This window comes from Salvia hispanica, chromosome 1 (assembly GCF_029641045.1).
Source record: "Salvia hispanica isolate PSC_SH4W2 chromosome 1, Shi_PSC_v1, whole genome shotgun sequence".
NCBI classification, from domain to species: domain Eukaryota; kingdom Viridiplantae; phylum Streptophyta; class Magnoliopsida; order Lamiales; family Lamiaceae; genus Salvia; species Salvia hispanica.
Window position 1 is genome coordinate 38439946 of NC_142692.1, and position 27143 is coordinate 38467088.

Consider the following 27143-nt stretch of genomic DNA (forward strand, 5'->3'; position numbering starts at 1 on the left):
CAATATATCAAGCTTGGTTTCAAACACTATATAGAGCATATCCAAGAAAGGTAATATATATAGAAAAGATATACCATTTATTTACTTTCTAAAAAAAAAAGGAATATACAATTCCAAAACGTAATAACCTCCAAAGAGAAAAGGTATATAAAAAAGTAAATTATTTTCTACAATAAAAAAATAGTATAAGATGCATTCCAAAATATAGTAGTTATAATATTTACCTCTTCATTAATGGAGAGGTAAACATACCTCTTTAACCTGGAAAAATGTATAATACCTTCTAAAAAGTCCTTCCTTTTAAAGAATGATTTTTCATAAAAAAAATATAATAGTTATAAGACTTTACCTCATTATTTACCTATTTTCTTGAAGATGCTCTTACAAAACCCATAGAAATAGAATCAAACTTGCACTTTTGGTGTTCATCACTAAATTTGCTATTTGTATCATGTTTTGGTTTTGGTATACTAAATTGTCATCTTCTGGCTTGAAAGTTTTATACCAAAAAAAAAAAATGATGCACAAACAATAAACCAAGTTTATTGTTAAAATATTTCATAATGGGGTCATTAATCTTTATCCTTAAAATATTGATTTTGCAAATTCCTCATGCTCCTCAAAAATTTGTCATATATTTCTACTGTTATTTGTCCAACAAAATTTATCATATGTTACTTTTTACAGTATCTTTTTAGGATAGTGGATTCCACATTCATCATCTCTCACTTATATTTTACTCCATCCATCTCCCATTAATTATTCACTTTTGCCATTTTCGTCCATCCTCATTAATTGTCCACTTTCACTTTTACTATAAATGATAAGTCGGTTTCACATTCCCCTAACTTATTCTACTCATATTTTATTATAAAATCAATATATAAAAGTGAGACACATATTCCATTAACTCTTTAACCCACTTTCTTTTACATTTCTTAAAACCTGTGCTGGAATCAAAGTGAACAATTAATGAAGGACAGAGGGAGTATTAGAGCATCATTAACGCAGGCGGTCCGGGCCGCAACTCGCGAGTCCCGGCCCGAATTTAGCGTTGGAGCAGCTTGCGTCTCGGCCCGGGACGGTCCCGAGGACGCAGTTGCGTCCCGGTGCCGCTCCCGAGTCCCGTCGCGGCCGGCGTTATGCGTGCCCGTGCCGCATCCCATGCGGCCCGTCCCGGCGTTAATTGCGTTCGGGCCGGGCCGCAAGTCCCCACGAATTTGTATTTTTTTATTTTTTTTTGTTTTTCTATTTATACACTATATTTGCTCCATTTTTAATACTCTTCCACACAAACTCTCACTCTCAATTCTCTAGCATTTCAACAATTTTAGTTCTATGGATTGGTTTAATAGCGACCAACGCCAGATGGACGATTTCGTGAACTCCCAGAACTGGCAAGTGCCGCCGACACCCGATCCAGATGCAACGCCTAGTCCCGGGCTGCCTACCAATATGGACATGGAATCGCCAGTTAGCACTAATGAGTACGATATCAGCGATATGGAGCCTGCTAAACGGAGGGGCAAGGGCAAGGGCAAGGTTGCCGATGAGGATGGGCCGAAGAAGTATAGTCCGCAGGAGACAATGTGGCTGGCCAAGAACTATGTCGACGTCTCCGAGGATGCTGTGGTCGGCAACCAGCAAAGCGGCAAAGTGTTCTGGCTGCGGATTGCAGATAAGTACAACGCTGGTCGACCCGAAGGATCGTTCGAGCGTTCCTACGTGAAGCTACGCAAGCATTGGGGTCGGGTGCAGAAGGAGATTAACAAGTGGAATGGCAAGTGGACTAACGTAGTCCGGATGGGCCGAGCGGGCACAGCGAGATGGACCTTGTGGACAAGGCCAAGGCAGATTACTTCGTTGACGGGAAGAAGCACTTCAAGTACTTTGACATTTGGAAGCTTATCGAGAAGAGCCCGAAGTACACCGGTGGGGCTGAAGCGGCGGCAAAGAGAACCAAAGTCGCCGCCGGACACTACACTTCGAGCGAAGGAGGTCCGCCAATCTACCTCAACGTGACAGACGATGACTTCTTCCTCTCATCTCCTGGTACTGAAAGCCGTCCGATGGGCACAAAGGCGGCAAAGAGGAAAGCAAAGGGGAAGGCAATTGCGAGCTATTCCGCTATGCCGCCGCCGCCACCCAATCCTTCCTTGGACAAGATATCAGACTCTATGTCGGATATGAGTATTACGTTGCGGATGGGCCAGCTGCGGAGTTGACATCGAGGGATACCTCGACAATGTCAGAGTACGAGCTCGAATTGCACCGTGAGATGATCGAATACCTTCGCGCACAAATGAAGAAAAAGTAGTTCTTTTTTCTAGGATTTGTAATTTTCTTTTTCTAGGATTTGTAATCTTCATTTTCTAGGATTTGTAATTTTCTTTTTCTAGGATTGGTAATTTTCTTTTTCTAGGATTTGTAATTTTCTGACTGAACAATGAATTTTCCCAAGTTTAATTGTTCAACGTAATCTATTTGACGATTAAAATATGTTGTAGTTGTGAGTGCAAATGAATAGTTGTGGCCTGAGTTGTGGCCCGAGTTGTGGCCTGCGGTGTTAATGAAGTTGTGGCCTGGAACCCCAAATTTAGGGGAATGATGACGTGGAGGGGACTTGCGGCCCAAATCCGGGATGGGGTTAAGGATGCTCTTATAAACCTTATATTTAAAAGTATGACACATTCCACTAATTTATTCAACATACTTTTTATGCATTTCTTAAAATTCGTATCCAATAAAAATATGACAATATTTAAAGGAAAAGGAGAGTACTAATTTGATGCTAACACATCAAAAGGGGTATATAAACATCAGCATAGGTAAATTCGTCAAAGCGCATGGCAACCTAATTTCGCCAATAAAATTATTGTTGGGTCCTAAATCGAATTCATATTATTCAACAAAGCCCACATAAAAGATCAAATTTAGCTCATATTTATAATTATCCACCATATAAAGCATTAGCCATGAGAACGCCACGCGTACGGCCCCCTATTTCAACGAAATCGGGCTATGTTAGAGCATTCGCAATGGGGGCCGATTCCCAGAGCCGATGGATCGGCCCCCCCATCGCCTTCCACCGGTCGCCATAGTGGGGAGGGAGCCGATCTCCCTTCCCAATCGCCTTCGCCGTTCCGCCGATAAATCGGCTTGGCCGATGCACCTATCGGCTCCGCATCGGCCCGCGATAGGCCTCCATTGCGCGGAGGCTCGACCGATTTTCATTTTTTTTTAATTAATTTTTTAATTTTCTTCTCCTATATAAATACCTCAATTCTCTTCATTTCATACACCCACATCCTTTACTTCACAATTTTTCTCACTTTTTCTCATTATAAATGTTTAACTTCACCCACAATTCGGATTCAGATTCCGATTCCGATGTCAGCGAGAGCAACCCCATCATTGTCCAAATGTGATACGATTGAAGAACTTTGGAATCGGAGGGGCTGATGTTTTATTTAAATTCGTTTCTCGTTGTATTCTGTTTTCCAATATTGTAATACATCGAAGAATGAATTTATTATGTAATTTTATTTATATTATTTAGATATTTATGCTTTTTTTAGTTTTTGAAATGAAATGAGATAGGCTCTGAGATAGGCTATGGGATGAGCCTGCTGACATGGCAGGAAAAACTGGAGATAGACTCTGAGATGGGCTCCGGAGAAGGGCCCTTATTGCTAATGCCCTTAGGGCATACTTTCGTGCATTACATACCCTCCTTGAAAATATTACTCTCTCTGTATCATTATAAGTGACACATTTCGTTTAATTACAAATAAGTAATATTTTATCTTTTTTATTTACCCTCTCTCCTACTTGTTCTCTCTAATTTTGTCCTCCTCCTATTTTATTCTTTCTTCGTTTAGCCACTACCACCACTACCTAAAAACATGTGTCAAAGAAATATATCACATGCAATGGAATGAAGGAAGTGCTATAAATATTTGGTTCGACGCGAGTATGTATAATTAGTAAATGAAAGAGAGAGATAAAAGATAGGGTAAGTAGTGAGTGGACTTCATATTAACTATTTCAAAATTCGAAAGTTCATACTCTTCCGTCCTAAGGAAGTTGACCCCTCCTTTCTTGGGTTTAGAGATTTTATGCAACTTTATTTTATACTGAGTTAAGTGAAAAAAATAAAATAAAAGAGAGAAAATAAAGTAGATATAAAAATGATTCCATTTTAAATACTAGTAAAAAATCATCTTGGATTTTCTCTTTAGGATTTTCGTCTGTTTTACGGATATGTTGATGGAACAAGTGACTGAACTGACGATGGATCGACGCCCAAGAAAAAGAGGCCTCGTTTGGGCTGGGATGTTCTTCCTCAAGGTCCTCAGGAAGTATTCCGATCAAGTTTGTGTATTTGTTTTTATTTTCCCTATTTTTTATTTTTTTATTTTTCTGGAGATCTTTATGGAAATTGTGATTTTAAGTGGATTAGGTATGAGAAAATTGTTTGTTGCGATTTCAACTTACTCAATTGGAATTGCAACACTTCTTCACACTTCACACACCAAAACCAGAGAGCACAACCTAAACAATAACTTACGAAGACAAAATGCATAAATTGAATGATATTGAATTGATAAAACTAAACAAATTTGCGTCTGAGTTGACCAAGCGATGAATAATCTAATGCCTTAAAGACCAAAATTCCGGTTAAAATCCTCGTTGTTGCAGCCATTAAATTTAAAATTCATATAACCATAAAACACAAACAAACTCTAAAACACAATAAATCATAATGTACCAAAAGTATTAATGAGTCAACGTCATAATAATCTCGGTAATTTTGTACTAATGGAGTACTAATCTATCACTATTTCCTTGCTCAAAAATAAATCATGACATTATAAATTAAATAAATGTTTCATTTTGAATATACATTGAATATGAGTAGTGATATAACGTAAACTCAAATATTGTATAAACTTCAAATCTTTTAACACAATGTCAACACAATATTAATATATTGTAAAATTTTAAGATTTTGATGCCAATACAATGTCAACAACGTGTCAACCGTTGACACTGTATTAATATTTTCTGTTGCTATTATTTTATAATTTATTGACATTTTTATCTGTTTAAATAATAGTTTAAAGTTTGTACAATATTTAAAATTTACATTTTGATTATATTTCTAGTGAATATTGTACATTATATTTATACGTCTAAAGAAATACTACGGTGGTGTTCGATTCCAAGATAAAATAATCTTAAGATTCAATCTAGGATTGAGATGTAAGATTATTTTAATTATAAGGGGTTAGCTATGAGTGTATGACTAATTATCTCATAATTATCCATTTAAATTAAGTTTTTTAGGATTGAATCTCATTAACCAAACATACTATAAATTTAATTTCGGATACAATCTTGCAAACAGAGTAACCCCACCAGCCAGAGTTATTTTTATGTAAATAAAGAATACTAGGTGTTGGCGTGACTGACGGCTGGCTTTGCTTCTCTTTCTCTCTCTCATCTCGTACTCTCTCTCTCTCTCTTCGTTTCCTCTCATTTTATTCCTCTCGGCGGCTCAGATGCGGCTCGCTCTACAATCTCAGCTCCAACTCTTTCAATTAAACTTAAATCTCTGTATCTTCCCTCCATTTTTCCTCCTCTCTGATCGATTGATCACCAACGCCTAGAACTCCATATACGCCACCTCGGATTCTCTTGATCCGGGTTCTCAATCTGTCTCTCAGCATGAAATTGGATGCCTCAGCTTGAATTCGGTCGCTTCTTTTTGGTTTTTGAGTTTGAAACAGATTAAGAATCGGTTGCAGCTCGAAATGTGATGGATTGGGGTTTTAACAATTCATACAGTAATCAGTCGCTGAAAGGTTGATGTTCTCTCTCTATTTTTTGTCTGTTTAGTTGATTTTCTGTTGTGTGAATTACTTATTTGAATCTGTGTTGTGAAGTCTTCGAAGCTTGCTCCCTTGGTTCTTTTGAGCTCGGGCATTTGATTTCGCTTTTAGGAATTTCAACGAATTAGTCTTTATGCATATTTAAGTGCAGTATATTCTAACTGAGATCACTTGAATGCCTTATTAGAAGGAGAATGAGCCTTTAAAGACGGAAGTGGAAATGTAGCCGTGCTTCTTGTTTCAAAATTGTTAAAGTTGCGTTATACACTTCAATGAAGATTCCTTTTTTATTTTGTAGTGGATATGGATCCGAAGTCTCTGGGGGCGATGAGTGCAGCAGTCATCCCCCAAATTGATCCAGCTGATATTGGGTTAGCTTCTATCGAGAAGGGGAGTGCCGTTCCTAATACAAAGCCCAGGAAAAAGACCATGACCTCGGTATATCTTAAATATTTTGAAACAGTGATGGATGGGAAGAGTCGAAGGTGCAAATTCTGCGGCCAAAGCTATTCTATTGCCACTGCAACAGGTTATTTCTCAACTGATTTTCGCACTTCATTATTCTATTGCCAGGTGCAAATGGCCAGTAATTATGTAATGTTATGTTCGGACTTATTTTGAGGCTGCAACTCCAATTGCTAGAAATTCTTTGTCACGGCCCTCAGTATATTCTTGTTATTACCTGAAAGCTTTAATTGCTGATGAAACATTAACATTTCTTGTTGAAGATTTGACTTGTATGCATTCCTGATTATTGTTACTAAAGATTTTCAAGATTTTCTCATGTGTCGAAGGCAATTTGGGGAGGCATCTCAGCAATCGACATCCAGGATATGATAAGATGGGGGAGTGCTCCACCAGCCCTGCTCCACAGCCTGTCACCATTGCTAAGAAATCTCAATTGCCAACTAAATCTCCTTCTGTGGAGGTTGACCACCTGAACTGGTTGCTTGTTAAGTGGCTCCTTGTAGCATCCCTTCCTTCTTCTACTTTGGCAGAAAGGTGGCTGGCAAACACATTTAAGTTTCTGAATCCGTCTTTTGAGCTTTGGAATGTGGAGAAATTCCACAAAGTGCTGCACGAAGTTTTCAGAAGCATGCAGGAGACTGTAAGACTAACTCTGGAGCAGGTTTCTTCCAAAGTTTCTATAACTCTTGATTCCTGGACTTCATATCAGCAAATTAACTACATGAGTGTTTCGTGTCAGTGGATTGATGAAAGCTGGTCCTTCCAAAATGTTCTTCTTGATGTTTGTCACATTCCAAGCCCTTGTGAGAGTTCTGACATCTATTTTGTTTTGTTGAAAGTTCTAAGGTTGTACAATCTTGAGACTAAGATTCTCTCATGTACCCTGAAAGGCGACATGGACAGTCAGAAACTGTCTAACTTATTTTGTGTTCCTTGTGCTGCTTATACTCTTAATTCAATTGTAACTGATGGGTTACGAAGCACAGAACATGTGATTATTAAGATCAGGGAGTTTGTTATGGAACTGAATTCATCACCAGAAATGTCTGAGGATTTTGTTCAATTTACTACTGCTTACCATGAAGGAAACTGGCAGTTCCCACTTGATGCCTCATCTCGGTGGAGTGGAAACTATCAGATGCTTGATATAGCGCGGAAGGTAAACCCTATCCTTGTATTACCAGAGATAAAGAACATAACTTCGGTTTAAGTTGACAGTATGGTCATGGTGGTTTGATACACTTTATTTATGCATAGCTTTTTAAAAGAATGTAGAGTGGTTAAAAAGGACACTTTTTTGTTTAAACAATCACATTCAAGAAATATACTTTCTTTGCAGGCTGGTAAATCGATGGAAACTGTAGTCAGGAAGCACGAAGAACAATTGGGTAGAAGGTTGCTGCTCAATACTGCAGAGAAAAATGTTGTTAATATCATGCACAAATATTTTGAACCCTTTTATAAGACCATAAACGATATGTGCATGAGTAAATTGCTCACAGTAGGTATGGCTCTCTTTTTCATGGATCATATCTCTGAGACAATATTGGCCTGCAAAGACTCGAGGCAAACCCCTGAATGGCTCAAGAAAGCTGCTGAAGATATGTATGCCAAAGTGCAATACTATAGCAACCAGGTCTGCAATGCGTTCATATACATGACTGCGGTTCTTGATCCCCGGATAAAGGTTGAGCTCATTCCCGAGTATCTCAACTTAGAAAGCTACATGGAGGAGGCTAGAAATCATTTCATCAGAAATTACTCCGCCCCCTATTTTTCATCTGTCGGCAACTCATACACTACTCAGGATCCAGAGGACAGAGGGAATGCATCTTTTGCAGAGGAGATTGCTCGTAAGAAAAGGAGGGCCACCATGAGTTCCACTACAGATGAGCTTACTCAGTACTTGTCTGAGCCCCCGGTTCCAATGCAAACAGATGTTCTCGACTGGTGGAAGGTGAACAGCTCTAGGTATCCAAGGTTGTCTTTGATGGCTCGTGATTTTCTTGCTGTGCAATCAACTGTGTCGTTGCCTGAGCACATATTCTGTGCCAAGGGTAATGAAATCGATAGACAGAGGTCCTCCATACCACAACATGATACACAAGCTTTGCTCTGTGTGAATTCATGGATGCAAAACGGGATTAAGCTGAAGCATAAATCCACTGAGATTGACTGCGAAAGGATAGTGGAGCTGCAAGTTGCTTCAGCAACAGAGAGTAGCAGTAGGAGATTTGACAAGAAGCAAGTGTTATGAATAAGACTTGTGTACCATTGATTATTTAGTATGTACAGGTCGGGGTTGATACAAGGATCCGCGTTGAATCCACGCACCACCTATAGTCGCGGCTGCTGCCTGACCATGGTTAGTTTGGTGATTGATAATTTATGCGATTCATAATATTTGCTTATCTGAGGGCTCTTTGACTCAGGTGTTACTGCTTTGATATATGAGCTTAGACGATTATATCAGACTGAGGTTGTTCACTCTACTGGAATTCCTCCTGCTACTGTGCAGGAGAATTTATAGGCTTGTGGAATTAAAGAATGGAGTATATGAGAGGGGATGTGATGTTGAGTAGGTTCATCAGTTGGCAGCCATTAAAAGATGTTCCTGAAACTGTAGTTCATATACATTATGTTGGTAGTCTCATATGATTACATGTGCATTATAAGCTACTGAAATAATATCTATAAACGGTTGGAACTTGTAAGCACACTAAAAAAACTAAGCTAACCGCCCTCTTAATTAGCAAGACTTGCTTTGTTAGGATCTTCCTTATAGATTAGATAGTAGAGTATTATAAATAAGCACCTCTTATAGGTGGAATACATGCATAAGAATATACTGCTACTAAGTAATTTCCCTTTCCAATGATCCATCTGTTCTCATGCTCGCTGCTCCTGCTTCCATCGATCCATTAGTGGTTGGTCAACCGATAACCGTTGCCCAACAACTCAAAATTTATCAAACATCATTCTTATTCGATATATTTTTAATTCTTCGATACTTGTAATATTTATTTGTGTTTGAATTAAGTTTATATTTCAAAATTCTTCAAATCAATTAAATATATAATATGAGTAAATTTGTCATTAAACACTAGAGAGATCATACATAGTAGAATGGAAGGATGACAGTAAGAGCTTATAAGAAAAGGCAGAGGAGACGTCAATTCCACAAAGTTTCTCACTAAATGCGCCAAAGATCCAAATCCAAAGCACTCTCGCTCGCTTCTATGCTTCTACGATGAACCTTCCTACTCTTAATAGGATCAAGCCTTCATGGAAACAATCGGATTTAGGGGGAAAAAACATTGAAAGTTTTCAAGATGTAACAGGCTAATGTTGTATGGTCGGTATTGAATTTGCACGGAAGATTTATGTTAAAGATGGTTTACAAGTTGCAAAACTAGATAGTAGTAGTAGTACATCTGGTAACAAAAGAATAATCAATCCCTAACAACCACAACCACAAGCATTTAAAAAAGAGTGGGGTTTAATAAGACGACCATTGACTTGGAATAAACCACACATCTTGGCTTTTTTTCTTCCAAAAGGCAAAAACTCTCTCTCTCTCTCTCTCCAATGGCGGAGGCGGCAGTGACATTCCTGCTGGAGCAGCTGAAGGAGGTTGTGGTTGGGTACGCAGATCTGATCGCCGGAGCGGAGAGCGAGTTCGATCAGCTGAACCACGACCTTGAGATACTCAAGGCCTTCCTCAAGGTGATGGCGAAGAAGAAGAAGGATGAGTTGTTGAAAGCACTGGAGAGACGGATTAGAGATGTGGTGTACGAGGTGTAGGATACCATCGACACTTGCTTAACCAAAGCTATCGAACTCAAGGCCAAGAAATCCTTACGACAGCGTGTGGGTATTAAAAGTGCCAGCCTAGCCAAGGAGGTCCGGGCTGTTATACAACATAAATTGGCTCCATTACATAAGGATGCTGACAAGTTTACTAACCTCAAGACTATTGCCGATGGAGCCAAGGACTGGGATGAACCTGAGTCCTCAAAAAGGGTAACTATTTCTTTTTATTTTCATTATTTTTAGGATTAACTTCATACTCAAGATCTACGTTTTAAGCAATAATATTACACACAATTCATTTATTTCATAAAATAGATAATCACTTCTCACATATAATCATTCTTATTTTGCTATTTCAAAATTAGTTTAGTGCATAAACCTTGATTGATGGATGGTCGTTACTGATTTTCAAACAAAGTAACAGTATTTTTTATACATCAAGCTGTAATTATTCTGCCTTAATGCTTTTCTACGCCCATATATATTGATATGCAACTTCTTTTATGTTGATATATTTTCTCATGTATGCAAATGACAATCATAGTATGGGGTGTACATACTTGTTGGATTTCTTTATCTAAATTAATTACATCTTTGTAACATTCATACAGGATACACCAATCAGACTAAACAGAGTCATTGGTTTTGATGACGAGGAAGCTAAAATAATTGACCATCTCAAGGAAAGAAGAGACAAGCTTGACGTTATGTCCATCGTGGGCATACCTGGTCAGGGGAAAACTACTTTGGCATGGAAGGTTTATCAGAACGAGTCCATCTGTTTTCATTTTCCCATTTGCATTTGGGTTTACATGTCTCAAGTGTTCAACAGCAAGGACGTTTTCCTCCAAATCCTCAAGAAATTCACTCCCAGTCAAGACACATCGAGACTCAATGATGACGAATTGGCCCAAACAGTTCGTGCGTGCTTGGAAAATGAAAAATTCTTGTTAGTCCTGGATGATGTATGGAGTGTTGATGCATGGGAAAAGATCCAGGCAGTGCTGCCATTAGACAATGGGGAGGGTAAAGTCCTCATCACCACCCGAGAGAAAGTCGTTGGAGAACAATCTAATGTTTATAGACCTCCCCACAATCTCAAGTTCTTAACTCGTGATGAAAGTTGGGAGCTCCTCCAGTATGAGGTATTTGAGGATTTGAATCAATGCCCTGAAGATTTGAAGGGCATTGGGGAACATATAGCCATGAAGTGTGATGGAGTGCCACTGACAATAGTTGTGATCGGAGGTATTCTTAAGGACCAGCTTCTGAAATCTCGATCAACAGCTGTGGATGAGTGGCAGACGATGTCACAAAGTGTGAGCGAAGCCTTACAAAATAGGGCGACACGCATAACAGAAGTCGTGGAGTTGAGCTATCACAGATTGCCCGATGACTTGAGAGAGTGCTTTGTTTTCTTGGGTGTATTTCCAGAAGATTACGAGATTCCAGCTAAGATGTTGTGTGGGTTATGGATTTCTGAAGGATTTGTACTTCCTAGAAAAGGAAGAAGCATCGAGGAAAGTGCGGAGGAGAATATGAATGATCTCATCAGTAGGAACTTGCTCAAAGTCGAGAAAACTAATCATATGGATAAAGTAAAAACATGCCGTGTTCATGATATGATACGTGCATTCTGCATATCCAAAATTAAGGAGGAGAATTTGTGTGAGGAGGTTAGACGATCATCGAAGACCAGGGAACTCGAACCTTCAGGTTCTCAGCTACAAAAATCTCATCGCCTTTGTTTCCGTTCGGATCTGTCTAAGTTCTTGTCTACAAACCCATCAGGTCCCCATGTTCGGTCGATTTTGTGTTTCTATGAGAGGCCGGTCGAGCTGGAGTCGGAGCATCTAGCAGTTATACCAGACGGCTTCAAAAGGCTCCGGATTTTGGAGTCCAAGTGCATCAAATTGGAAAGTTTTCCTGGAAAAGTTGTCAAGCTAGTCCATCTCAGGTACCTCACCTTATATATCGTAACTCTCAAAACTCTTCCAGAGTCAATCTCCCAGCTATGGAACCTACAATCTCTCGTAGTAGAGACCAAGTTTCGTTCCATTTCAATGAAAGCAAATTTGTGGAGGATGGTGCGGCTGAGGTATCTCAAGACAAGAGCAGCTATTGTCCTAGAAAGTACTAAATCCGACAGCGAAGCAGGGCAGAACCTTCATACATTGAATAGATTGGCACCCGAATCTTGCACTGATGCCGTCTCCAAAAATGCTGTAAACCTCAAGATCTTGGGAATTTCTGGGAAACTGGCCTCCATTTTTGAAAATAATTTCCTAGAAAAATTGCATCATCTTGAAAAGCTGAAGCTTTGTGAACGGGCATCTGAAGATATGCTCCCTAATCTTCCCCCAAGGAGCTGTTTCCCGCCAAATCTCAAGAGACTGACACTAATGAATACATCCCTCGAATGGAAGCACATGTCCACGTTGGCCATGATCAAAACCCTCGAGGCTCTTAAGCTGAAAGACAATGCTTTCGTTGGAGTGTCTTGGAATCTTGGTAACGACACATTTCCCAAACTCCAACTCCTGCTCATTGCTCAGGCAGGATTAGTTCTTTGGGAGGCCACACCGGAGGCTTTTCCCAATCTCAAGTTTCTCGTGATTAATAACTGTGAAAACCTCAAAGAAATCCCAGTGTGTCTAGGAGGTAAACTTGAGAAACTGGAAATAGAGCGTGTCCGCCCTTCTTTAGTTCAGTCTGCTGTGAAGATTGATCAGCAACAGAAGCAACGAGCCACCAGCAAATTTGATGCGCCTCTGGCACTCATCATTGGTCCGGTTGCAGCAGCACTTGCGAGGTGAATTTTAAATTTTGGCAACAAAAATTCAATATAATGTTTGTCTAATGTTTAGATCAACGACTTGTTCATCACTGCAGGGGACCAACATGAATATCAAGTTCAGCTATACTGATGATGTGATTGATCTCGCACTTTGTTCGAATAAATTATGTTTCATTTTGAGTTGAAGAAGAAAAACTTTCAAGTGGAATTTCCATATTTAAACTCTGCATTGTGGTGACTCATGAATATTCTCCAGTTTAGGCATTAATAATGGTACTTTGTTTGTGTGGCAATTGCCTCATTTCAGTAAATTACGGGACTAACAAAATATTCTATAACTTGCTGTTAATTAATCCATGAGTATGTGTATATTGTGCATTCATTTATTAGCTGCTGGCAGGCCTACTTTGAACTCAAAGATCTTGAAGTAAGTTCTTCAATTGTTGTTCTTCGGTTGGCACTCCCATCCACCCGAGCACGAGACAAATTGACCTTGTGATTGCAGTTTCTTCTGTCTTAGTTAAATATACTAGTGACGGTGTTTGATTTTCATCTTTATGATATTTGTGAGGCAAGGTTTAAAAATAGTAAATACATGTGGTGTAAAATACGTGATTGAAAATAAATCCATGGAATTGTGAAAGACCTCTCAAATGTTGTGGTGGTGAGAGGAAAATGGTGGTTCCATAAACTAGTTTATGAGGATGCAAAAAACACGGTGATTTCTAGTTTTCTTATTCACAATACACAATAAACGGTCTTAGGCTTGTCCTAGGGGTAGGAATGGAGAACCCTTGGAGAACGAATGCTTACGGTTGTTTTCTCATCGTGTGCATCTTCTTCCTCTTCTTCTCCTTATCGTGCTCTCACGCATCCGCACATGCCAAAAATAATGATTTCATACCAAACAATAGGCTGAAGCAAGCGCACCATGCCTTTGAGGCATGGAAGCAAGCCATCTACTCCGATCCAATGAACTTCACCACCAACTGGGTTGGCCTTGACGTCTGCTCCTACAATGGCGTCGTTTGCGCCCAGGCTCCTGACGACCCCTCGCTCACCGTGGTGGCGGGAGTCGACCTCAACAATGGGGACATTGCCGGCCACCTCCCCAATGAGATCGGCAACCTTACCGACCTCAGTCTCCTCCACTTGAACTCCAACAGATTCTGCGGGCTCGTTCCCAAGAGCATCAAGAAGCTCACGCTTTTATATGAGCTGGATCTGAGCAACAACCGCTTCGTGGGACCATTCCCTAAGGTTGTCCTTGAGCTGCCGCAGCTCAAGTACCTTGATCTAAGGTTCAATGACTTCGAAGGGGAGCTTCCGGAAAAATTGTTTGATAAGGAGCTGGATGCCATCTTCATGAACAACAACCGATTCAGGTCCACCATTCCTGAGAATCTAGGGAACTCCCCTGCTTCCGTAGTAGTGCTGTCTAGTAACAACCTCATAGGGTGCCTTCCACACAGCATCGGGGAGATGGCAGGCAGTCTGGACGAACTGATTGTGTCGGATAATAAACTATCAGGATGCATGCCGGAGGAGGTCACCCTACTGAACTCGACAGTGATTTTCGACGTGAGCAGGAACAGGTTCATCGGGGACTTGCCGGTGGGGATGGAATACATGCAAAGGTTGGAGGTTGTCAACATAGCCATGAACAAGTTCAGGAGCAACGTGCCGGAAAGCGTGTGCAGCTTGCCTAACTTGAAGAACTTCACGTACGCCTACAATTACTTCGACGCCAAGCATGCAAGCTGCGACCACGACGCCATCCCGGAGGTGATGTTCGAGGGTGCTAACAACTGCATTCCTGGGGAGTTAGCGCAGAGGACTGAGAATCAATGTCGAACGGTGTTGAGCAACACAGTGGATTGTAAAGCTCAAGGGTGTCGTGAGCCGGAGCACGGAGAGTCTCCCAAGGGGAAGCTTGAATCACCGCCACAACTGGACACACGTCCACTACCCTCCAAGCCGAAGAGGACTACTTCCACCCCGCCACAACCTGAGACCTTCTCTCCGCCATCCAAGTCACCCATTCCACAACCTGAGCCATCCAAGCCGGGGCAGCAGACTCCCCCCCAGTCACAACCTGAGACGCCTTCCAAGCTGAAGCAAAAAACTCCCACTTCGCCACAATCCGAGACGGCTCCTTCTCCGTCACAACCTAAGCCACATGAGAAGGCTCCTACACTTTCGCCTCAGAAGGGTCCCTCTCCTTCGCCACAACCAGAGATGGCTCCTACTCCATCACAACCTAAGCCACATGAGAAGGCTCCTTCTCCGTCACAATTTGAGACACTTTCGCCTCCGTCCAAGTCACATCAGAAGGGTCCCTCTCCTTCGCCACAACCCGAGATGGCTCCTACTCCGTCACAACCTAAGCCACATGAGAAGGCTCCTTCTCCGTCACAATTTGAGACACTTTCGCCTCTGTCCAAGTCACATCAGAAGGGTCCCTCTCCTTCGCCACAACCCGAGACGACTCCTTCTCCGTCACAACCTAAGCCACATGAGAAGGCTCCTTGTCCGTCACAATCTGAGACACTTTCGCCTGCGTCCAAGTCACATCAGAAGGGTACCTCTCCTTCACCACAACCCGAGATGACTCCTCCATTACAACCTAAGCCACATGAAAAGGCTCCTTCTCCGTCACAATCTGAGACACTTTCGCCTGCGTCCAAGTCACATCAGAAGGGTCCCTCTCCTTCACCACAACCCGAGATGACTCCTTCTCCATCACAACCTAAGCCACATGAGAAGGCTCCTTCTCCGTCACAATCTGAGACACTTTCGCCTGCGTCCAAGTCACATCAGAAGGGTCCCTCTCCTTCGCCACAACCCGAGACGGCTCCTTCTCCGACACAATCCGAGTCACTTTCACCTCTGTCCAAGTCACATCAGAAGGGTCCCTCTCCTTCGCAAGAACCAGGGAGTCCGGTGCCTTTGAAACCCGAGTCGAGTCCATGGTTTGATCAATCACATCCGTCTCCTTCCCAACCATTGGGCGTCCACTCCCAGCCACCAACAGTGCACTCGTCTCCTCCATCGGGCGTCCATTCCCAACCACCAACAGCACAATCGTCTCCTCCACCAATCGTCCACTCCCAGCCACCGCCAATGCTCTCTCCGCCTCCACCCCTCCACTCCCCACCACCACCACCACTAGTCCATTCTCCGCCCCCACCGGTCCACTCCCCACCACCACCCGTCCATTCCCCGCCCCCGCCAGTCCACTCTCCTCCACCTCCAGTCCATTCCCCACCACCACCAGTCCATTCCCCGCCCCCACCTGTGCACTCTCCGCCACCACCAGTCCACTCCCCACCTCCGCCCGTCTTCTCCCCACCTCCACCCCCGCCAGTGCACTCTCCGCCACCACCAGTCCACTCTCCACCACCACCCGTCCACTCTCCACCACCACCAGCACCGCCTACATTCACTCCAATTGATCTGCCGATGAACTTGGGCGCCAAATACCAATCTCCTCCGCCACCAGCAATCCAGGGCTACTAAAAAAAGCTTTGTAATGTCATCAAATCTCACCTAATTCATGACCTGTTGTCAACTAATGTACAACGCGAACTCACTTCCTTAAGCTTCACCTTCTCTTTCTTTTTTTTTCTTTATTACTACTGGAGTATCATTTTTGGGGTTTTCAACAAGTACATTCTCTTACATACACACAACACCAAAAAAATAACCTTCCATTTTGAGACATTTTTTTACCTCGTCGGCCGCCTTACATTTCGTACCTCATATCACATATATTGAATATTATCATAAATACTTTTAAACAACATTATAGCATACCTATAATGTACATCAAAATCAGAATTAAAAGTTCTACACCAACATAAAAGTGGACCCGGATCCCCTGGGAAGAAAAATCATAGCGGGGTCAGGGGCGGAGCCCGGATTTGATATAAGGAGGGGTAAAAATATATTTATAAACATATTTTGTAGTAATGAGAAGGGACATTTAAAAGAGAATATAAAAAAAAAAAAAATTAAATTTGGAGAAAAATACCACCGGTATAAACTTTTGAGGAGGGGCAAATGCCCCACCAACTATATACATAGATCCGCACCTGGCGGGGGTGTTGTGCACTTCCATCCTAATATTTTACTTTATCCGGCTGCGAATAAGAGTTCCGTTTTTTCATTTTAGTCCATCTGCAAATAGAAGTCCAAGTTCACTTTTACCATTTTAATACGGTCTCACGTTCCACTAACTCATCTTCACTCACATTTCATTTAAAATTAATATATATGAGTTGGACTCGTATTTCATTAACTTTTTTCCACCTATTTTTTTTTAACATTTTCTTAAAACCCATGCAAGAAATAAGACTCATAATGCAAGACATAGGGAGTATTTAAAAATATACTATTAAAATATTAAATTTAAAAAAAATTGGGACGTGAGTACACAGCACCACTGATGTGATTTCTCTATATCGGGGGATCCAACATCAACATCAAGTCCCATAAAACTACTCCCTCCGTCTCGGAATAGTAGTCCTATTTAGTTATGACATGAATTTTAAGAAATGTAAAACAAGTGAGTTGAATAAGTTAGTGAAATATGAGTTCCACTTATATATATTAGTTTTATAACAAAATGTGAATGAAAAAAGTTTACGTGGGGCCTATTTATCTTTTATGGCAAAAGTGAAATATGACTTTTATTATGTGACGGATTGAAATAGCAAAATAAGACTCTTTATCAATATTGCGTGGCACGATAAACACTCGTTATTAGTACATAATACTATAACCTCATACCTCGATAAATTTAAATTGTAACATTAACATTGCATTTTTTGACAAATTAATTAAAAATCATGGGTTGATACAATACTTTTTTTCCTTATATAAATTCTTTCATTAATGATTCTTATGGTTCATAGGTCATATATTTAAACATTTGCTTAGCTAATTCTGTGACTAAGACTTTCTTTATATCACACATTTGAAAAAAATTCGGACTTTTTTCTACGCAAAAAGTTGGTATACTATTCCGTTTTTCTATTAGGGACAAACAATGGAATTCTATTTTTGTATAGTGAAAAATGGAATCATTTCTCGTTGGTGGAAACGACGACGTATCAGATGTTGAACAATTGGCGCAGTTTGTATTTTCGTTGCCTTCAAGACCACGTTGAAGCAGATTTCCACATAGCTGAAGAAGGAACAGCATTTTCAATTCAAAACCTAAACACAGAACAAGCAATTCCCCAAAATTGGTTGGAGTCCAATCTCATTTTCATCCGAAAAAGTAGTGATTGAATAAATCAAATCAATAGTTAGTATAATTGATATTGATTTAGTCTTCATGGCTGACGATTCGAAGAAATCTGAATCCGAAGTGAAGCTCGAAACCGAAGAAAGTACCGCAGCCGATGCACACAAGGTATCTCCAGTGAGAGAGACCGCCGGCGGATGGGGTGGATGGGGATTTTCTCTTTCGTATCTCTCGGATCTTCAGAAAGCTGCTGCTGAAGCGGCTGAAGAGATATCACGCAATGTATGTGTTTTTGCGATCGGAAACCAATACATTCTTTCAGATTTTTCTCTTTTAAGTTATAAGTACTGCATTCGTTTTGGTTTAGGTATGTGTTTTCCTTGCTTATATTTGAAATGTGGATAATGGTTATGATTTGGTTGAAAGTGCAGATTGTGTGAGATTGATTTGCTTGAATCAGTGAAAGTATTTAGGTTTATTTGTTTTTCCTTCGTTTGGGAAATTTGTTCGAGATGAGGAGTTATCTGTGGGTCTGAAATCTATGCTTTAGAGGCTAATGTTCATTATATAATATGTTCAATTGGCTCGAAATTTTATCAGTCACAAGCTCATTTTAATTACGTTCGGAGCTTGTACATTAGTACGAGTATATATTTATGATTGGATTGCTTCTTCTTTAATGTTTTAATTTGTGAAAATATGGATATGCCGTAAATTGGATTGGACTAGCCCAAGGGTAAAGACTAAAGAATAATATAGGAGATGATCGTTGCGTTGGAATGGCTTCAAGGATAGAATCTTGCAGTTTGAAGGAGAATTCGATCCACTTGGCAAGTAAATGTAGAGTGTAAAATGTTCTTTTAGAATGCAGGACTGTGAGCTCTCTGAGACATTAATAGGAAGCATTTTCATTTGAGTTGGGGAGGCAGTTGAAGAAATTGGGTCGGACCTTGATCAAAAACTTCTATAAATGTTAGGAATACTAGTATACCTCTAAGCTATGAGGCTTATGGTCAAGAAAAGTATTTTTTAAATAAAACTACTTTTTACTTGTATAACAGTAATTCTGACACACAATGCATACCCTCTTTTAAGTTGCATTATTGACTCTCCAGTCAGTTGATACGACTTCTCGACTTCTCATTGGATTTTGTTTGGTTGAATGCCATTGTAAATGTAGGCAGTTGAAGCTGCCAGGACAGCAGCTCAGAGCATTTCAGATGCAGTGGATGAAAATTCAGAATCTTCCAAGGAGGATAATACTGAAGCGTCTGCAGCGGAAGAGGAAACTGATGATGAACGTGATAAGCAGCGGAAAGAAGCTCTGGATAAACTAGAGAAAGCCAGTGAAGACTCCTTCTTTAGCCAAGTGGGTCATGTGAAATATATATGTATACATATACATATCGATATATAAATTTTATTTGACCTTTTTCTGTTTCTTGCCTTGAAACCTTCATTTCCTTTCTCTTAAGTCTTAACATGACATGACCATCAAATCAAGGATTCAAGATCCTATATGACTTTCTCTTAAGTATTGCTAGAATGCATCCATTTAATGTTTGCAAAAGCTAGCTCTGATATTTCATACTCCCTCCGTTCCCCAAAAAAATAAACTAGTTTTACCATTTTGGTCGTCCCCCAAAATTAGACAAAGTCGAAATATGAAAAGTTTTCAACAAATACTAATCTTGCACATCATTTGTAATGTGGACCCCATAATCCACTAACACTCCTTCCACTACCTTCTCTCTCTCTCTCTCTCTCTCTCTCTCTACTTTTTTCCATCTCTTTCTTACTTTACCAATTGTACATTATAACCCATGTCATTTACAAAGTTGTCTATTTTTTAAGGACTGAGGGTGTATACAGTTAATTGTGTTCTGTAAATGCAGGGTTTGAAGGCTATTGATACATCTGTGGAAACCTTTGCCTCCGGAGCTTGGCAAGCTCTTGGAACTGCATGGAAAGGGTGAGCAACACTAGCTTACGAGCACATCACGACAGTGTGAAATTCTTTTGACATGGTTGCCCATTTTATATGTGGAATGCTTTTGAATCAGTGCTAGTCTTCGGTTCATTTGAGGTTCTTTTATCTACATGCTTTATTATTTGCTTGATACAGCATAATGAAATTATGGAGTACTACTAGTCGCTGACCTCTTGGTCATTTTTCATATCTCCTAGGATTGAGAACTCAGCTACAAATATAGCTGATTCAGTTCAACATAGCAAGCTACCTGGCTCTACTGGTCCAGTTGCACCATCTTTATTAGAGGTTTGTCTAGCATCTTGTTACCTTCTAAAACTCCAGAGTTTTTGTCTGTTTTATCACTTTTGCTTGCTATGTTAATGCAGACTGGAAAAGCTTTTACAGCTAAGGGCATGCATGTGCTAGAGCAAGTAGGAAAAGATACCATGGATCTTTTAATTTCAGAAACTGGGATCCTAGCTGACAAGAAATCTGATGGTAATGACGATGAAGATCAATTGTTTGAAGAAATTTCATTTGATAGGTGCTTCTATATTTATGGAGGTCCAGAACAGTTGGAGGTATATCCTCTAGCTCTTAAATATCCATCTGTAACAAATTTAGCTCAAATTAATGCGTGTATAATCTTTCCTGTAGGAATTGGAGGCACTATCCAACCACTATGCATTGTTATACAACCGAAGAAAGGCTAAACTATCTTTGGAAGAAAAATCTGTTTATGATGGGAAGTTGAAAGAAGTCCAAAGCATATTTGATTTAGGTTCTGAACTTGATGGCAGTGTTACATATTCAGAAAAAGGGAAGAAAAAAGAGGCTGGAAATGAAGATACCGTGAATGAATTGAAAAAATTGCACGATTCCAGTGTTCGCAAGGCTGCTGAATTGGCTGCAGGGTAAAAATCCTTTTAACATTATCGATTACATTTAGTAGGAGTATCATCTTATTTTCTCTTTTAGGTTTAAAACATGCCATATTATGGCATAGAACTTAGGGTTGAGGGTGTCTGCCGATATGTTTGTTTCTATTATTGTGAATCTGTGATGATATGATACCCCCCTCATTCAGTGTCAAAAATGAACTTGTTTCTTTTCCTTATTCATTCGCATCATAATCACTATTCATTAGAGTTAAAAGGACTCCTAATTATTTGTCTCCATCAAGAATTTCAACACGCTAAGAAATTCTTGATGTTGCAGTGAATTTATGGACTACCTTTAATTAGGGCAAGAATGTGTTGGGGGAGAAGTGTAGTAAAGAGTCAAGATATGCAGTCGCATTTAGGAGTAGGTAGTTGAGGAGAGTTAGGTTTGGCTGACTAGTTCTTGGTGATTTATATGAAAAATATAGATGGACATTTAATACCAATTTAATTTATTAATTACAGTATCTATGTATGTGGCTATTTTGTTACTACGATTTTATTAATTCTTGGACTTGAACATCAAACATGACATTCTAATATTTTGCAGTTTTGCAAGTGCTTTGGCTGGACTGGCTCCAAACGATATCGTTCATAGAACTTCTGGAAGGCTCGATACTATTCACTCAGAGGGTGTTCATGTACGCATATGAGTTTATATTTTTATCACTGATTTAGCTGCTCTAGGTGGTAGTCCACTGAATGGTTAAAAAGTTCATTTTGTATTTTTAGATACTTCATTAAGCCCTTGTGCTCATCTTTACAGAGGCTTTCTGAAATTTGCTGTTTTGCGGTAACTCAACTTCTGAAGCTTGGGAAGTCCATCATATCCGAAGCAAACAAGCTGGAGGATCAAGAGATTGAGGTGAAGATTGATTGGCCTGAGGATTTTGTCGAAAGAGCTAAGATTATCAGATCAAAGGCACAATCAGTGACAGAAAATATGGAAGCAGTCTATAATGGTTTTATTACTGGTAAAATATTAACTTAATAGTATTATTTCATAAAACGGTCTCTTTATTTATACTGTTCTGCTCAGGCATATCAGACATAGCAGAATCGTATTCAGCAGCCATGAGAAATGCTTCTTCTGCTGAGTCGCAAGGTCTTCCTCAGAAGTCGATTGAGGAAAAGGCGATTTTGTTCACAGAAAATCTCCGAACTGATCACAGCACAGGTCTGAGTAAAATGCAGGAAGGACTTGAGTATCTGAGTTACTTGGTTATCTCTACTTCAATGCCTGCTGCTGCTTGAAAGTTGCAGAAATTGTTACTGACAAAATGCATTCGGACAAACACCTCTCTACTTGTATTTGTAAATAGTCTCTGAATCTTTAGTTCGATTTGCCCTGCGCTGCTCCATCATTACTTGGGAGGCTATCTGTTTTATTAAAGGAAAGAATGGCACTTAATGACGTTTCCAGTCCATTTTTATTGCAAAATCGCCACCCAAGTAGTGCTAAACATAAATATAACTAATGCGAATCATGGGAGCAAAAGACAAAAAAAGTTGAGCATCACAAAAATAGGTAGTGATATACTTATGGCAAGGGTGCAAACTGTTATGTATTTGCAGGATGTTGGAAGTCAACAGCTAGCTAGTTGCAACTTGATGACTTGATACTAGAGGTGCCCATGGTTCAGGAATCGGTTACGGTTTGGAACCGCCGGTTCCGATTTTGGAAATTGTTGAACCGGAACCAAACCGCGATGGTGTTTCGCGGTTATGGTTCTGTTCCAAAACCGCCGGTTTCGGTTTCGGTTCCAAACCCCCGGTTTTTTGCGGTTCCGGCTTGTTTTCACGGTTTTTTGGTGGTTTTTCGCGGTTCCGGTTTGGAACCACCTGGAACCGGCGATTCCGGTACGGTTTCGGTTCAAAAAAATTTGAACTTGAACCGAACCATAATTCAAAAATTGACATTTCGGTTCGAGTAAATTCTCATGGTTTCGGTTTGGAACCGTAACCGTTTTAACTGCCGGTTCGCTAAATCTTGGGCGGGTCTACTTGATACATGATATGTGAATACATCCTTGGTTACATATTTAACTACTGTACAAAAAAGACGGATAATCCCGCTTTTAATTTGGTAGTGTGCTTAATTATATCAAATCAGCTCCATCCAACATAAATTAATACTAGTAACTCTTGCATTTCATAACCAAAACAAAACTTTTATACTTCCACAAAACCAATCTAACTTTCTCTCTCTCTTTTTAAGGAGAAATGCCCACATATGGAACTGATGAAATTTGGTATCCACCATTTGCAGACATGGCTGAGTTGCCTTGATTTACCACAAACCCAACCACATTCACCAAATCTAAATTAATTAATTCATAAAGTGTTACACTAGGACCATGACAATTGACATGGTCCTATGTTTGCTTGTCTACAAAATATCATCATATATTATGAAAATGAAACTATGTGCTTTGTCATAGGAAACAAAAGTGTTTGTTCGCTATTTACAGAAAAGCATATTCCATTTCATTTTTTTTGTTGACCCACACAAATCATGCATGCTCAAGGCAATGCTATTGCAAAATGTTATACTAAATGGGACATTATTTTTGGAATATTTGTTTGTCATGCTTATCATTTGATGATAGTTGCAAATAACATAACTTTGTCTAATGAACTTTTATGATTTGTACTTTGTAACAAATTAATAATAATGTACTATGTCCTCGATTAAGAGTCAAACTTTGACCGGGCACGAGTTTTAAGAAATGTAAAGAAAAGTTGGTTGAAAAAGTTAGTGGAATGTGAGACCCATTTTTTTATATTGGTTTTATAATAAAATGAAGTGTGGCTCTTAATTGAGGACGAACCGAAATGGAAAAGTGTGACTCTTAATCGGGGACAGAGGGAGTATTAATGTACTCCACAGCATTTTCCTTGTTTTATGGAGTAATTTGGTTTTTCCTTGACAAAATGACTGAAAGTGTTGACCCAATAAGGCCCAGTGTCAGAACTCTTCATATTGAGATGGGTTTAGTATTACTTATTCTTTGTCATACATTATATGAACAAATGTGTATCAAGTGCCTGCTGTAAATTCTTCAACATTTAATTCTATTCATTTGTGCTTCTGTATGAAATGATTTTCATATTCATCCACAACTAAGTATTAATTCTATAAAAATACTTAACTCCAGCACTTAAGACAGTGGTAAGGTTGAAACACAGCAAATAAAGTAGTGGTACTTGATTTGGAAATCATCATCAAACTACAAAATGCCATATGTAGAGAATATAACAAACTTTCTTTGCTTGCAGGCTTAAATGCAATGATGAGCTGGAAACAAAGCATCCATGTTCTAACAGAAATATCAAATCACATAGCATACACTATTTCTCCACTGCTATCGATGTCAAGATCAGGATCGCTTTCAAGATCCTCGTCCATGTCATCATCAATGTCGAGGCTTCCCGTGAGATACTGGTTAAGATTGTTGGTTCCAGCAGGTGGGATGGTAGCCTCAGTTATTATCTGCATAATCTCACTATCACTCTGCATAGGTTGTTCTGGTTCTTCAAACTGATTGTTTTCCATGTTGTTGTCCATCAAATCCGAAGGCAGGTTCTTTAGAAACCACTCGTGGTTCTTGATCTCTGGGATTGAAATCCTCTGTCGAAGCAAACTTACATTATGAAAAGGATGATATTCAAGATTGTGAAGATGATTGACTACCGACCTTTGCAGGGTCTGCCACGAAGATCCTTGAGATCAGATGACGACATTCTGGGGATATATGAACGTAGTCTGGGATGGTGTACTGAACGTTCAAGATTCTCTGCCAAACAAGCCAATGCCCCGATGAGGGAAGGACAAGACACAAAGGAAGTTAGGATGCACTATCACTAGGTACCTGTATAGTCTTTCTAAAGTTCTTGGGTTCCTCAGGGTCCTCGAATGGATATGCACCAACCAACATTACATATAGAGTTACTCCACAAGACCAGACGTCTGCGATCTATAAACAACACATAAAATATCACATTTGTTATCTTACTTTGCACAATATAACATTCGTTTGTAATGTGTTGACTTCTCTGTGTGCTCAACTACCTTCCTCTTAGAGCAACTGGTCATGGCATAATGTATTTTATTTCCTCTTTGGGAATCTTTCTATGTTCTTCTAGACCAATCTCCAGATCTTAGTGGAACTACTTACTACCTAACTGATTTCTTTATTTCACTTAGTCAACTCTATCTTTTGCTACCCTTTGGCTGTTTCTGGGGAACATAACACTTGTTTATAGGCTATAGCTACAGAATAATGGGAAAAGGAAAGTTTTAAGCTTCAGTTTGCATAAACTAACTACTCACCTTTCCGTCATATTCCTTTTTGAGCAACACTTCAGGGGCAATATATGCAGGGGTACCGACTGTCGACTTTGGTTGTGAATGAAGCACAGACGACTAAAACAAGCAAGCAATGTCTCAACAGAAAGGGGCATAAGTTAATGAAAAGTGATCAAAGAAGCACAAGTGGATACCTTTGAGTACCCAAAATCACAAATTTTGAGGCGAGGAGCCGGGCTTCCATCGAGCAACGTATTCTCCAACTTCAAATCACGGTGGCAAATTTGCTTCATACATGAGTACATAATAAGTAAAACAATGGGGTGTAGTTTAGGAAGGGGGAAACACAGAAAAGACAGATTGATCACAAATACCATAGCATGACAGTAGCTGACCCCTGATATTAGTTGCTGGAAGAAAAACCTTGCCTAAATACCAAAAAGAGATTGATTACAACATATACTACAAAATACATAAAAAATGTGATAAGAAGCTAAGGTACCTCGTCCTCACTGAATCGCCCTGCGTTGCATATACGTTCGAAAAGTTCTCCTCCAGATGCATACTCCATCACAATGGCTAAATGTGTCGGCGTCAGTATAACCTAAAATACAAATTTATGCAGAGAGATAGTACTCCTTTTATCATGATGAAGCAAGGATGAAGAAATAGATACTACTACTACTACTACTACTACTACCTCTTTGAATCTGACGATATTTGGATGTCTGAGAGACCTATGGTTGATGATTTCTCTCTGCACATTTTCATCAATCTACAGCATGAACAACAACAATTTGTGATAAAAAGAAACATAAAAAACTCAATCTTGATAAAAAAATAAAAGCTAAATTGCTCTCATTCCACTTACCTTCTCCCCCCTCTCGATGTACTTAACAGCAACAAGCTCTCCCGTCTGGCGATCCCTCATGAGCCGGGCGACTCCGAAATTACCCGACCCGATATCCCTAACTAGCTCATACCTGTCGCTATCGTGCATGATCGGCATGTCCATATCCCCAAATTAAGCACGATCAAGCAGCTCCCAGTAAAATAATCCCCCAAAAAAGAGGGGGGAAGAAGCGACGTGGCGAGAGGTGAATCACCGAAGGACGATAGAGATAGGTGTGCAGTGCAGCATGCCCTCGTGAACAAGCTCACACCTCACCACCAATAATTTGACCATAATCGGATGTCCATGATCGCTTTATTCAGTTGAGAGACACACCCACACCCACACCCAGATATGCGTGAAGTGAAACTGCTTTTTAGTTTCTGCAAAAATGACTTCTCGATAGGCGACCAGATTTTTTGGATTACTATATTTTTTTAATATTCCCTTTTTTCCAAGGCGCTTGCATGTTTTATGACATGTGTGATGATCTGGTTGGGCCGCAGTCCATCACTCTTGGTTGGGCTAGTTTCACCTTCATTAAACATAAATGCATTATTTTTATCTATGTTTCAGATTTATTTAAAAGAGATTATAGTTTACTTTCACATGCATACACTACGGAGACCCAGTTAATAGGGAATAGTATAAATTTGAATTTAAGAATGTGTAATAACGCTTTTTAATATAAATTTAAATATGTTATATCTATAAAAATTATAAGGGCCTCCAAACTCTTGAGTTAGGTAAATCCAGCTCAGATTCTTCATCGCGTGTGGATTCGAAGAAGGTAATGCACTACGATT

The 27143-nt window shown here is 39.8% G+C and overlaps 6 protein-coding genes across 9 annotated transcripts; 5 read left to right on the forward strand and 1 right to left on the reverse strand.

Moving 5' to 3' along the window:
- The first annotated feature begins 1368 nt into the window (after window positions 1-1368).
- Window positions 1369-2225, forward strand: LOC148933755 (uncharacterized). The gene is made up of 2 exons (XM_089061324.1): window positions 1369-1709; window positions 1799-2225. The coding sequence occupies exons 1-2, from the start codon at window positions 1369-1371 to the stop codon at window positions 2223-2225; spliced, it is 768 nt and encodes a 255-aa protein (XP_088917450.1).
- A 3256-nt stretch (window positions 2226-5481) lies between these two features.
- Window positions 5482-9076, forward strand: LOC125223277 (BED zinc finger and hAT dimerization domain-containing protein). 4 transcript variants are annotated; one of them, XR_007176685.2, is made up of 5 exons: window positions 5482-5867; window positions 6193-6423; window positions 6689-7521; window positions 7702-8727; window positions 8795-9076. XR_007176685.2 is itself a non-coding variant. In XM_048126353.2 (4 exons), exons 1-4 carry the CDS (start codon window positions 5822-5824, stop codon window positions 8617-8619), a joined length of 2028 nt encoding a protein of 675 aa, XP_047982310.1. In that variant the 5' UTR covers window positions 5482-5821; the 3' UTR covers window positions 8620-9076. The 4 variants fall into 4 exon arrangements, 2 of the variants coding, with proteins under 2 accessions (XP_047982310.1, XP_047982312.1); XR_007176686.2 differs by having other exon boundaries at window positions 8881-9076; XM_048126353.2 differs by having other exon boundaries at window positions 7702-9076.
- Window positions 9077-10882: 1806 nt separating this feature from the next.
- Window positions 10883-13283, forward strand: LOC125222635 (putative late blight resistance protein homolog R1B-16). Its single transcript, XM_048125357.2, has 2 exons — window positions 10883-12987; window positions 13068-13283. The coding sequence occupies exons 1-2, from the start codon at window positions 10883-10885 to the stop codon at window positions 13078-13080; spliced, it is 2118 nt and encodes a 705-aa protein (XP_047981314.1). The 3' UTR covers window positions 13081-13283.
- Window positions 13284-13472: 189 nt separating this feature from the next.
- Window positions 13473-16607, forward strand: LOC125220748 (uncharacterized). The gene has a single exon (XM_048122893.2). The coding sequence runs from the start codon at window positions 13756-13758 to the stop codon at window positions 16489-16491; it is 2736 nt and encodes a 911-aa protein (XP_047978850.1). The 5' UTR covers window positions 13473-13755; the 3' UTR covers window positions 16492-16607.
- A 1444-nt stretch (window positions 16608-18051) lies between these two features.
- Window positions 18052-22550, forward strand: LOC125219136 (uncharacterized). Its single transcript, XM_048121018.2, has 9 exons — window positions 18052-18505; window positions 19404-19592; window positions 20119-20195; window positions 20411-20501; window positions 20582-20776; window positions 20853-21109; window positions 21687-21777; window positions 21903-22110; window positions 22176-22550. The coding sequence occupies exons 1-9, from the start codon at window positions 18314-18316 to the stop codon at window positions 22388-22390; spliced, it is 1515 nt and encodes a 504-aa protein (XP_047976975.1). The 5' UTR covers window positions 18052-18313; the 3' UTR covers window positions 22391-22550.
- A 1779-nt stretch (window positions 22551-24329) lies between these two features.
- LOC125185138 (serine/threonine-protein kinase SRK2E) lies at window positions 24330-26741 on the reverse strand. The gene is made up of 9 exons (XM_048081631.2): window positions 26317-26741; window positions 26146-26220; window positions 25948-26049; window positions 25820-25873; window positions 25640-25732; window positions 25470-25562; window positions 25009-25113; window positions 24835-24933; window positions 24330-24767 (listed from the first exon to the last, which is right to left on the reverse strand). The coding sequence occupies exons 1-9, from the start codon at window positions 26458-26460 to the stop codon at window positions 24474-24476; spliced, it is 1059 nt and encodes a 352-aa protein (XP_047937588.1). The 5' UTR covers window positions 26461-26741; the 3' UTR covers window positions 24330-24473.
- Window positions 26742-27143: the final 402 nt, after the last annotated feature.